The sequence below is a fragment of the Alligator sinensis genome, unplaced genomic scaffold, assembly GCF_000455745.1.
Source record: "Alligator sinensis unplaced genomic scaffold, ASM45574v1 scaffold907_1, whole genome shotgun sequence".
NCBI classification, from domain to species: domain Eukaryota; kingdom Metazoa; phylum Chordata; order Crocodylia; family Alligatoridae; genus Alligator; species Alligator sinensis.
Window position 1 is genome coordinate 1,270,042 of NW_005841925.1, and position 12,031 is coordinate 1,282,072.

The following is a 12,031-nucleotide window of genomic DNA, read 5'->3' on the forward strand; positions in this document are numbered from 1 at the left end:
CCTCCCTCGCACAGCTGTTCACTGTCTGCAAATTCGATCAATACCCTTTTTATCCCTGCATCTAAGTCATTAATTCAAATGTTCAACAACACTGGATCGAGAATGGCCCCTTGCAGAACCCTAATTGAGACTACCTCCCATTCGAACAATCATCCTTTAATATTTACACTTTGGTAATTCTAATTCAGAAAGATACCACCAGAGAACAGCTGAACAGGTGCCCAGGAGGGTATTTGATATTTATCTTTGTCAAAACATTCAGATGACTGTTTTCCCCCACCTTCTTCCTCCATTGCTGGTTACATCTCCTGCAAAATATTCAATTCTTTGAAGCAAGAACCATATCCACTTCTGGGCTTGTACAAAATCTACCACAGCTGGGCTGTGGCCTTAATTTAAATATTTACAATAATTTATAAACTGACTGCCCTGAAATAGACCAGGCTCAAATCTAGTTTTGCTCCAATGATTCAGGGTAAGGATGGAGAGTGGTCTATGAGACCCTGTTAGTGCTTAGGATACCTAGATTCTACTGGCAGAAGGCTAAAGAAAGGTAAATATGGTAAAAATTTGTATGAAGTGCCTTGCCTTAGAAAGGAATGAGCCAGGAGGACCAATGAAAACTTTTATCCTTGTTAGCCCAAGCATATCCCAAACTGAGTTTTCCAAAACAGTAAATGGGTTTTAATCCCACAGACATTGACCCTAAGAACCTTATAGCATCCACCAAGCTCTGTGCATTACTCCAAAACATCTATTCTAGGACGACAAGGAACAGAGGCATGCAGAGGCAGTTTTCACAGAAAGAGTAGTCAGATCAACACCAGCCATATTCCTTTCTAGAATGTGTGGGAGAGCAAGTTAACTGCCTTCCTATTAAAAAAACATGCTCTTACCTTTCCACATTGACTTGATTTCATTCTTACAAAGTATTCCCATACTAATAACACAAGTGGCTGTCCTTTAAAATCAGAAGTTTTCGTCTGGAGCTTAGGTCTATGTACTGTTAGCATCCCATCCCTGTCTACTCCAAAGACTTGTAAGTAGGTTATATAGCTGGGCCCCTTGCTGCTTCTGCCTTCAACAGGCTCCTGCAGCTAGCAGGGCGCCTGGAACCACTCGGGAATGGGCTGGCTTGTCCCTGAGCCAGTGTGGGGAGGCAGCAGAAAGGTGACTGGGTGTGCTGGTGGCCAGAGAAGGTGGCAGAGACAGTGCACAAGGCACTGGAAGCCTGGGCAGGCTCAGGGAAGCTAGCAGCCCACTCGGGTGGCCCTGTGTTTCATCTGGCTGCCAGGACACCCAACCACCCTCCTGCCTTCTCTCCGCACTGCCCCAGGGGCAAGCCAGCCCATTCCCAGGCAGCTCCAGGTATTTGGCCAGCTGCAGGAGCATGCTGAAGGCAGAAGCGGCAAGGGGCCCAATCGTTTCTTTCTGCTGAGCCTGCCTGCCTCTCCTGTGGCTGGAGAATGAGCTGGCTAATGGCTGAAAAATTCCAAAATAAACTACATCGGGATGCAGTTTACTTTGCAATGACGCAAACTCATTTAAAACCCCCAAAACTCGCATATGTGCAGTGTGATGCCTGAAATACCATGAAGAGGCAGATGAGTGGTGCCAGTGGTTGGATAGGTGTTGCATAAGAATTTTAAGAGTTAAAGGAAAAACTACTTGATCATAAAGCGTTGGGAGAAACAGACTTCGCTGCTGTATAAAAAGATTATGAAGTCCTCCCTTTGAACATAGAGCAAACTACTATTATTCCTTGAAACAGACTATCTTAAAAAACAGTGATCACCTAGGTACAGGGGTTAAGAGGTTTGCTCTTCTAGCCTTGGTTACTTGCTAATTCTGTAATAAGAAACCATTACTGTCAAACCTTAGAGGGCCAAAGATGATCAACAAGTTAGTGGCCTAAGTATTATGGAAATTTAAGAGAATTCCACCACAGATAAGCTGTATTTATTCAGTGGAAGTCAGCAATTGCAGAAAATACAGCACTCATGGGGGGAGTTTTGCTTTTGTGTTCTTGAGAGGGATTTTTTCAGTTTGCGAGTTAGAGCAGCTGTAGCAGGCAGAATGCGAGTCTGAAGCTGGATCGTCTGCCTCCCAGGCCAGCACTGTAACCACGAGGCTATGGCATCTGACGCATCATTGTCCTCAGCAGTGACCAGAGCACCACAGATACTTAAAGGACTCCTGAATGAAGCACCTCGGGTTCCGATTGGACCCTGATGTTTTCAAATGGTTTTAGACAGGTTTTCTTCCCCCCCCCCCCATATGAAATGAAAACAAATTTCAAAGCCTGCTTTGCAGTAACGTGCAAGAACTGGCATGTTCCTGATGGCTCTAAATTTAATACCCAATTAAAAAAATTAAATGAAGATGAAAACTTGGATAAGAGGAAGCCTTAAATTTGTCACTAGACATAATTTAAAAAACAGAATATCTTTTGTTCCAAAGTCTTTATGTTGAAGTCCTGGAAGTCACTGGTCCTACCAACTGCTTCAGAAAGACTTATGAAATACCAGAACAACATGCAAATAAGGAAGAAAAAATGTATTTTGGGATCCCTCACCTTTTGAAGACAGCTGTTTCAGTTTTAGCATCTACAGTAAGGCTCAGTGTCTCCTTCATACTGCCGTTCATCACTGTTTCAGTTACTTTGTCTGAATTTTCCACATCATCTTCTCCATCTGAGCTTGCCTCCATAGCAACACTTCCTGGGGCTAGATGATGAGAGGCACTTAAGTTTATTGATAAATGACTGTTATAGTTAATTAGCAAGTCCATATCAGTGAAGACATGCTGGAGATAGCTTTGTAGTGTTCTTCTCATTTTGTGTCTTACTGCATAATATGTGTCTGCACATACAGAATGATTAAATACTTCTAATAATGGTTCAAGAAAAACACATCATCTCCATTTTGGAATTCTGTTAGCAGTCTACATGATCTGCTGAAACTGCAGCAGTTAGGCCATGTCAATGTAGAGAAATGTTACCCATCTAAATAAACTGACATAACTCCCCTGTGAATATTTAAAGCAACTATACCCAGATCCCACTGACTAAGGGCCAAAATATCTAATAATTTAGCCTTCTGATAGCACTTTTCATTTCTAGATCTCCAAGTGCATCATGAAAGGGACTAGTATCATTATCCCCAGTTTAGAGGAAGAAACAGGCACAGAGAGGGGAAATGACTTGCCCAACATCACCTAACAGACAAATGAAGAAACCAGAAATAGAACCCAGGGCTCTTGAGCCCCGGTACTGGTTCTCTATACCCTGTCATTAAGTATGTTCATTTGAATACTGTACATTTGAGCAATTTCAGGGCAATTTTCACTTACCTTCTGGTTGTGTTGCAAGTGGAGTTACACTTGCACTCAGTGGATCCATTGGTTCTGCATTGGTTTCCATTTCCACAGGAGAATTACTTCTTAAGGAATCTTTTGAACTTAAATACAAATTATAGGAGTCAGAATTTGGAAAGATTGCTAAATAATGACACTCAGTTTGTTCACATACAAAAAAACCTTTTAGACTAACATTTCTAGTTCTCTTACTGCTCCTAGTTCCAGAAACCAACTAAATCAGGTATATAAAAAAAATCCTCTAAGAAATGGGGAGTGGAGGAAATTGCCAGAGTTAACACTGATTTGTTTACTGTCACAGAGCAGTTTTTTGTGGGGGAGGAGGGCGGGGGGAAGGAGGTGGCTTGGGACAGAACAAAGAACACAAACCCAAGTTCTATTTGGAGTAAATGGAAGGACAAGTTTATTTTCTAGCACTGTCCCCCTCCAATCTATTCTAGAATCAATTGTAGAATAGATTGGAGGGGACTGTGCTGGTTCTATTTTGTGAGATCAAGAAGATAAGCTGTCTTCAGATCAACTCATCACCAGTACAATTACAGTGATAGCCTAGTTATAGTGTGGAGAAGACCTAGACATTCTAGAAACCTGCTAAGGCTTTTGTCTTTAAGGACATGTGGTTATATCCATCTAAACTAGAAAGACAAGCAAAATAACAAGCTCCTAACTTGGTTATATTTGTAGAGTAGATGGTAATTTTGGACACAACATACCTTCTACCCACAAGACGATCCAAAACAACATAGTATAAGCTACAGCAGCTATTAGTTGAGTAAACTTCAAAAAGCGGTATTGCAAACACTTCTGCAAAGACATGTATAAGCCCTCTGAAAGGCACTAATATCTAGATGTTTCTATTATACTTAACAGCTGATAGTTTGGGTTGAAGTGCAATAATGTCTTACTTTAGAGAAGATGTGAACTCTGAAAAAGAAGCCCAGCCTGTTTCTTTTGCAGGCATAGGTTCTTCTGTGCTCCATACATCAGATCCAACAGAATCCAAATTGGCACCATGTGCAGTTTCCATGGGCACATCAAAGTTAGCGGACCAATTGGGTGCTAGAAACATTGAAGTTAAAACATTAAAGGTTTAGAAACTGATAATTACCTTGTCTTATACCGACTCAAAACACCACACACATCTCCCTGACATTATATATTGGAAAATCCTTAAATGTAATGTAACATATGCTTAGGAGTCTACATGTAGAAGAATGAATACTGTACTAAATTAGAAACTGAAAGCAGCTCTCAAATATAAATTAATTTGCCTATGAAGGCACAACAAACTATTAAAGTAGTTCACAGCACCCTGCAAAACCAAAATAATCTACTCAAACATCACTTAAGCTAAAAACTATTTAATAGTATAAACTAAGAAGAAATATGGTTCAATAATCTTAACTTGTAAACATGTTTAAAATCTTTTATTGTCAACACCAGTTTCTAAGCTTTGTATTTTTTGGTCTGGCGGCTTTTTTTTTTTTCTTATACTATGCACTTTCCCTATCAGAACAGACAAAAGCCACAAACAAGTTATTTAGAACCCATCTTTAAATGAAGATGAGTATTTTTTCAAGCACCAAGTTAATGCTGCAACATTTTGTTTACCAAACATGAATGACATCTCTTAATTTTATTTTTTTTAATTACAACTTTAAATGCTGCAGCACATTTGATTTAAAAATGTCCAACTTAGGATTCAAGGTGCTTCACCTATAATACTACATATAAAAACAGGCTGAAAAGGAAGGTCCTATGCCTAGCAGTTGGAAATTCCAATCCACACAGACACTGGAGAATTTCCTCTCGGGCGTGTCCACCTAGACTAATTGTACTAATTCAACTAAACCGATTTTGGTTGTGGGTATGGGCTCTCAGTTTAAAAACCAACTACATCAGTTTTGCTTACAACAGTAAGTTTACTGGCACAAGTTGAAATTATATAAAAATTAATCTTACTGGTTTAAGCAAATAAGATTTACATTAAAAAAAAAAAACAACAACATTGAAAATTACTGAAAACAGGGTTAAATAAAAAATGCCTTTAGTTGAACTGGTGCGATGGTGTGTTTATACCAGGCCTGAGAGCTTAAAAATAAGCACCCTAAAGCCTTCATTCTCTGTACCTACAACTCAACTCAGCTGCTAGCTCCCATGCCAGTCTTCTCAAGGAAAGCATTTGTTGGGATGAGAGTCGCTCTGAAAGGGGGACATGCTAAAGGTGAGCCATTTTCAGTAAGGATAACATAAGCGTTAGGGTCAGTCTCCAAAGGTGCTATCATCATCCTAAACTGACCCAAAATGCAGGCGCTCATTTAAACTGTGCACCTCCCTTTAATCACTTTTCATAAGAGTGAGCCCCTTGTTTTACAAACAGAACATTAGCCGGGTCTGATTCAGCCAGACACCCAGACTGCTCTTACTTGACCTTATTCTTGAAATTAGAGCTTTACTTAGAACACACTCCTTGAGCAAAGGCGAGAGACTGAAATGCAATAAAGGCAGTAAGGAAGACAAAACTGGGCAATGCTGCTAGTTCTAGCAATTCTTTAATCAAACAATCAGTGTAAACTCCCTGCAACTTAATTTCCGTATTAGAAAATGTAAGCAGCTACAAATATGATTAAAGGTACTTGCATTCATTCAAGTCTACTTCCATCTTGTCCTCTGTATTGGTATTAGATTCAAATATGTCTTGTTTTGCTCCATCTTCTTCTTCAGAGTCTGTACTTTCTTCACTATCTGTACTGCCCGAGCTTCAAAAAATGAAAGGCATCTTTTATATTCTGCAGCTAGGACTCCTCTTTGGACAGATTTTCTGGAGGCTAAACAGAACTGCATGCTGAGTGATCAGCTTGAAGTACACTGCAGCTACTATCTGTTAAACTTATTCTTCAGCTTTGCCAGAATGTTAAAGTTTCTTTTCACTTAAAAGTCCACTGATTTTATCCTCACCTGCACCAACAAATAAGAATAAGGATGCCTTTCATGGCTCCTAAGTGAAGGGGAATTAGGAAACAGGAGCAAATTGACCCAGAAAGCAGAGGTAGACCTCTTTAGTTGCTCTCTACAAGACAATCTAAATACCAGATGAAGCACAGGTAGACCTAAGAGCAAAATGACAGCCTCCCCAAACTCTTCCAATAAGCTGGCACCTAGGTTGTCCTTCACTTCTGCAGGAGCATTAGAGCAGTGGAACCCTGGATCCATGAATATATTCAACTGCAGCAGTAAGGTAGTGGTCTAGTACAGAAATTCCTACTGCTGGCATTCAAAAGATGGTGATGGGGAAGAGAAAGTGGGATTTTATGGTGTCACGGTAAAATGGTCAGAAAAGAGCTGCCGAGAGGAAATTCTGATGGTCTCAGAAGAACGAACAGCTGCAGAAATGTGGGAGGCTGTGGGTTCCATCTCTACTTGACCTATGCTTCAAAGTAAGGAGTCTCTTCCATTACTGCAGCACATACCAGGGTGACCCTGGTAGCACTGGGTGGAGTGCACTGGCTGCTGTTGCAGCTTGCTAAAGGTGACACAATGGTGGGAGTCCAGCACCTCAGAAATCTTGGCCTAGCATGGCTGAGGAGGTTGGGTTTCAATGGCAACAGAGGAAAAGAGAAATGTGGAAGGGAGGGAATAGAACACACACCACTTCAAGTGAAAGGAAGTATGTAAGAAGTGATGAACAGCATAAACAGCAGCTGCTTGAACCTTTTATTGGTGCAAAAGACTGGAGACAATAAGTGCTGAGGGTCACCTAATCAGTTCTCCAAGTAAAGTTTCGACTAAAAATTTTGCCTCCAAGTTCTCTCTCTCTATTAGATAACCTGCCTGAGCAGTCATCAATCTCAACCAGCAAACCTATTCGGAAGTGGAGCTCTGCTGTAGTACTTCCCAGAAAGGAAACAAATGTTATGTTACCTGGACCGCCTCTGAGATTCTGGTGTAAATGCAATGTGTTTTTCTTCCCAGATATCTTCTTCATCAGAACCACCATCATCAAACTGCTGTATTCTCTCCTTACAGCATGCTTCAAACAAGGCAATATTACCCTGAAGAACACCATACAGAAAGAATAAGATTAGGAATGAATATGATGTTCACATTTTTTGTCCATTAACCCATTTTGTTATAATTGGTTAAAAATTCAGCTGTGAGTGCATCTCTTATGGCTAGAGCTCAAGAAAGCTTGTCTTTGCAGTTTCAAACATGGTAAACAAATGCAAATGGTAATGATTTCACCTTTTCTTGCTCACTCCTTAGCCATATCATCTTTAAAAGTTTCTCCCAGCTGAATACAGAGATGACTGGACCAAAGAAATACTACATTTTTTTTGTGGAGAACAGGGCTAGGTGTTTGGCTCACAAGACAAATACTTTCTGAGAAAACATTTTTAAACTACTCCTCTTTTTAAACTTTCATCTGGATAAGACCATTAATTTATAACTCAGCAGAAGAGTGAAGTAGCTAATTCCAACATGCTATATACTGAATAAGCATACAGACAACCACAGGAAATAAGACCCACATCTTCTCCTGAACACATCTATACAAAAGAATACAGGGAGCAGGTCTGTTGAAAGCCAAATACAGAAATACTCTTCAGTGTAGCAGTAGCACGCCACCAAGAGAGTGATGCTCACACCATTACAAGGTACTAGCTAGGTAAGCTGCCCTTCAAGGTTACCAGCAACAAGAATTATTTGACTCTCTGATATTCTGCCCTTTGAAGCCTAATTTATTAAACAGTCCTTTCTCCTCAATCACTGAAGTCAGGACAGCAGCAGGAACATATACTTACACTTTCATTTGTATTGAGGGTAAAGTTGATGTCTGACACACGATCAAAAGAAACACTGCAAATAAAGTAAAAATTCATGCATGAAAACAGAAAAGATGCCACAACGTAAGTCGTATGAAAACAGAACCATTTCATTTTTTTTTTTTAAACATTGTACAGTAAGACAATCTGAAATGTTAAAAAAAGTTTCCTGCACAAGAATTCAGTTTTAACTTCTGCGCCAAGGAAAAAAAGTACCTTATCATCACTATTCTCTTAAATAGTACTTTAAGTCAAGGAACATTTTCTATGAAAAACAACTTTAAAGAATACTTAAAAACCAATGAAACAGAAAGATGGCTACTTTTCATAAGATGCATGGTAAAAATATATCTGCATAACAAGTAATTAAAATTAACATAAAGTATAAAACCCTAAATCTCATTTTTGAAATAGTGCAACAATAGTGAGTATATAGTTCCATGGTTATCTAAGATGATAGTTGATAACTAATTTTTTAACAATTTATAATAAAAAGACTTGCTCAAGTCTGCCAAGAAAACTATGACAGCAGACCTTACATGTGCCCACTGACTTCAAAACATAATTAAACACACAACGGCTCCCCCAGGAAGAACATGTTGCAAGATCTGACTCTAAACCTAAAACTTCAAAGTTAACTGTATACCTTGTTCCCAAGGGGAAAAAAATTCCACATGTGAAACACTAAAGTTCTTTGGATGCAGAGTAAATTCAAGGATAAAAATGGACCTCTGTGTAGTGAGCCCACCTACAAAGTTTCATCGAATGAACTTGGTTGTCTTGATGCCTAATAGCCTTGCTACAGACATGAAATCATAGAATCAGAAAATGAGGGTTGGAAGGGACCTCAGGAGGTCATCTAGTCCAACCCCCTGCTCAAAGCAGGACCATTCCCAGCTATATCATCCCAGCCAGGGCTTTGTCAAGCCGGGCCTTAAAAGCCTCCAACAATGGAGGTTCCACCACCTCCCTACATTACTTGTTCCAGTGCTTCATCACCCTCCTGGTGAGAACGTTTTCCCTAATATCTAACAAACTTCCCTTGTTGCAACTTGAGACCATTGCTCCTGTTCTGTCATCTTTCACCACCGAAAACTGTCTAGCTCAGAAGGCGGCAACCCCCGGCACAGGTGCCACAGTGTGGCATGCAAAGGCATTTTGCTTGGCACACGTGCCTTGGAGCAGACGGCAGGGAAGAGGCTAGGGCTGCACTGCCACAACAAGGATCGGGCCCCTTGTGGCTCCTCCTTCGTCTGTCCTGGCAAGCCAATATCTTACAAGTCAAGCTTCCAGGTGTTTTTGGTACTCTGCCCAAGAACACTATTGACCCCTGGTCTAGCTCCATCCTCTATGGAACCAGCCTTCAGACAGCTGAAGGCTGAGGGAATTTTATAGCAGTCTTTTCTTCTCCAAACTAAATAAACCCAGGTTCCTCAGACTCTTCTCAGAAGTCATGTGCCCAACCCTCTGGACCATTTTTGTTGCTCTCTGCTGTACTCTCTCCAACTTGTCCATATCCTTTCTATAGTGGGGGGCCCAAAACTGGATACAGGACTCTAGATATGGCCTCACCAGTGTTGAATAGAGAGAAATAATTACTTCTCTAGATCTTTTGAGAGAGCAGAAATAAATCATCCCGATGCACAGGAAGACTAGCAAGTATGGCAGAAGACCAGCTTGGCTTAGCAGGGAACTAACTCTTCAGTAAACTAAATCACTAAAATAAACCTTATAAAAAGTGGAAACTTGGACAAATAACTAGTGAAGAATAAAAAGCCTTGCTCAGGCATGCAGGGATGAAGTCAGGAAAGCCAGAGCACAACTGGAGTTGCAGCTAGCACGGGATGTGAAGAGTAACAAGAAGGGTTTCTACAAGTATGTCAGTAGCAAGAGGAGGATCAGGGAAAGTGCGGGACCCTTACTGAATGGGGGATGTAACCTAGTGACAGAGGATGCAGAAGAGTTAAGTGCTCAATGCCTTTTTCACCTTGGTCTTCACAGGCAAAGTCAGCTCCCAGACTACTGCACCAGGCAGCAGTTTGGGGAGGAGGAGAGCAGCCAACAGTGAAGAAAGACCAGGTTAGGGACTATTTAGAAAAGCTGGACATGTACAAGTCCTTGAGGCCAGATAAAATACACTCGATGGTGCTGAGGGAGTTGGCTGACATGACTGCAGAGTCATTGGCCATCATCTTTGAAAACTCAGGGTGATCATGAGAGGTCCCAGATGATTAGAAAAGGGCAAATATAGTGCTCATATTTAAGAAAGGGAAAAAAGGAGGATCCAGGGAAATGCAGACCAGTGAGCCTCACCTCAGTCCCTGGAAAAGTCATGGAGCAGATCCTCAAGGAATCCATTTCTAAGGACTTGGAGGAAAAAAGTGATTATCAGGGATCCGGGTCCTCTCTGATTTAAAAAAAAAAAAATCCCCAATTTTCAGTTAAAAAAAGGAACCCAAAAACCACATTTTTCCATGATTAAAATGAAGTGATAGATAGCTAGATAGCTAGACAGATAACAGGAACCTTGGTGATTATGAGCTGTCAGCATGGATTCACCAGGATCAAGTCATGCCTGATCAACCTGACTGCCTTCTATGATAAGATGACTGGCCCTGTGGATGCAGGGAAAGCAGTGGATATAACATACCTTGAGTTTAGCAAGGCTTTTGATACAGTCTCCCAAAGCATTCTTGTAAGCAAGCTGAGGAAGAATGGGTTGGATGAATGGACTGTAAATTGGACAGAAAGCTGGCTGGATTGTCAAGCTCAACAGGCAGTAATCAATGGCTCAATGTCTAGCTGGCAGCCCATAACAACTGGAATGCCCCAGGGGTTGGTCGTGGGACCAATTTTGTTCATTATTTTCATTAATGACCTGGAAGATGGTCTGGATTGCACCCTCAGCAAGTTCATGAATGACAGCAAAGTGGAAGGTGTAGTAGATACACTGGAGGGTAGGGCTAGGATTCAGGGTGACCTTGACAAGTTGGGCCAAAAAGAATCTCATAAGGTTCAATAAGGACAAGTGCAAAGCCCTGCACTTAGAACAGAACAATCCCATGCACTGCTACATCCAGGATACTGACTGGCTAAGCAGCAGCTATTCAGAAAAGGACCTGGGGGTTACAGTGGACAATAAGCTGAATAAGAGTCAGCAGTGCGCCCTTGTTGCCAGGAAGGCTAACGGCATACTGGGCTGCATTAGTAGGAGCATTGCCAGAATAATAGAAAGTTTGGGTTGGAAGGGACCTCAGGAGGTCCTTTAGTCCAACTTCCTGCTCAAAGCAGGACCATCTCCAACTAGATCATCCCAGCCAAAGCTTTGTTTAGCCAGATTTTGAAAACCTCCAAGGATGGAGCTTCCATCACCTCTCTGGGTAACCTGTTCCAGTGTTTTACTACCCTCCTAGTTAGAAATTCTTCTTAAGTAAGCCCGTGCGAATAGGGAAGTATTCAATTTGGATTCGGCCAATTCCGGAGACAGGGATTTGATTTGGAGATTCGCATCACTGTCCCAAATCAATTCAGCTGAATTGGCTTCAGAAGATTTGGCGCCGATTCAGAGAGATTCGGATCGGCCAGGGAGAGGAAGGCACAGCCAGGCAGCATCAGGTCTTCCATGGCTCCTCCTGCTGTGCCTACCTCTCCCTGGGTGGGGGGGAGCCACGGGAGAAGCCCCCATGGCTGCTCTGCACGTCCCCAGCCTAGTCTCGGCCCCCAAGGCCTCAATTGCCACTGCTGGAGCAAGTAGGCTTTTTGGTTTGGTTTTTTTTGTGCTCAGAGGCTGGGCCAGGCCGGACAGCCATGGGGGCTTCTCTTGCGGCTCCCTC

The 12,031-nt window shown here is 41.6% G+C and overlaps 1 protein-coding gene across 7 annotated transcripts in view; it reads right to left on the reverse strand.

The window, feature by feature from the left end:
- PPP6R3 (protein phosphatase 6 regulatory subunit 3) overlaps nucleotides 1–12,031 on the reverse strand; it is a 110,039-nt gene that overhangs the window by 19,306 nt on the left and 78,702 nt on the right. For all 7 annotated transcript variants that reach the window (XM_006019185.3, XM_006019184.3, XM_006019183.3 and 4 more), the window contains 6 exons: nucleotides 8,178–8,232; nucleotides 7,297–7,427; nucleotides 6,016–6,134; nucleotides 4,281–4,434; nucleotides 3,352–3,458; nucleotides 2,576–2,726 (listed from right to left, as the gene is read on the reverse strand). In XM_006019185.3, coding sequence (XP_006019247.2) covers nucleotides 2,576–2,726; nucleotides 3,352–3,458; nucleotides 4,281–4,434; nucleotides 6,016–6,134; nucleotides 7,297–7,427; nucleotides 8,178–8,232 — 717 coding nt within the window. The remainder of the gene's footprint in view (nucleotides 1–2,575; nucleotides 2,727–3,351; nucleotides 3,459–4,280; nucleotides 4,435–6,015; nucleotides 6,135–7,296; nucleotides 7,428–8,177; nucleotides 8,233–12,031) is intronic.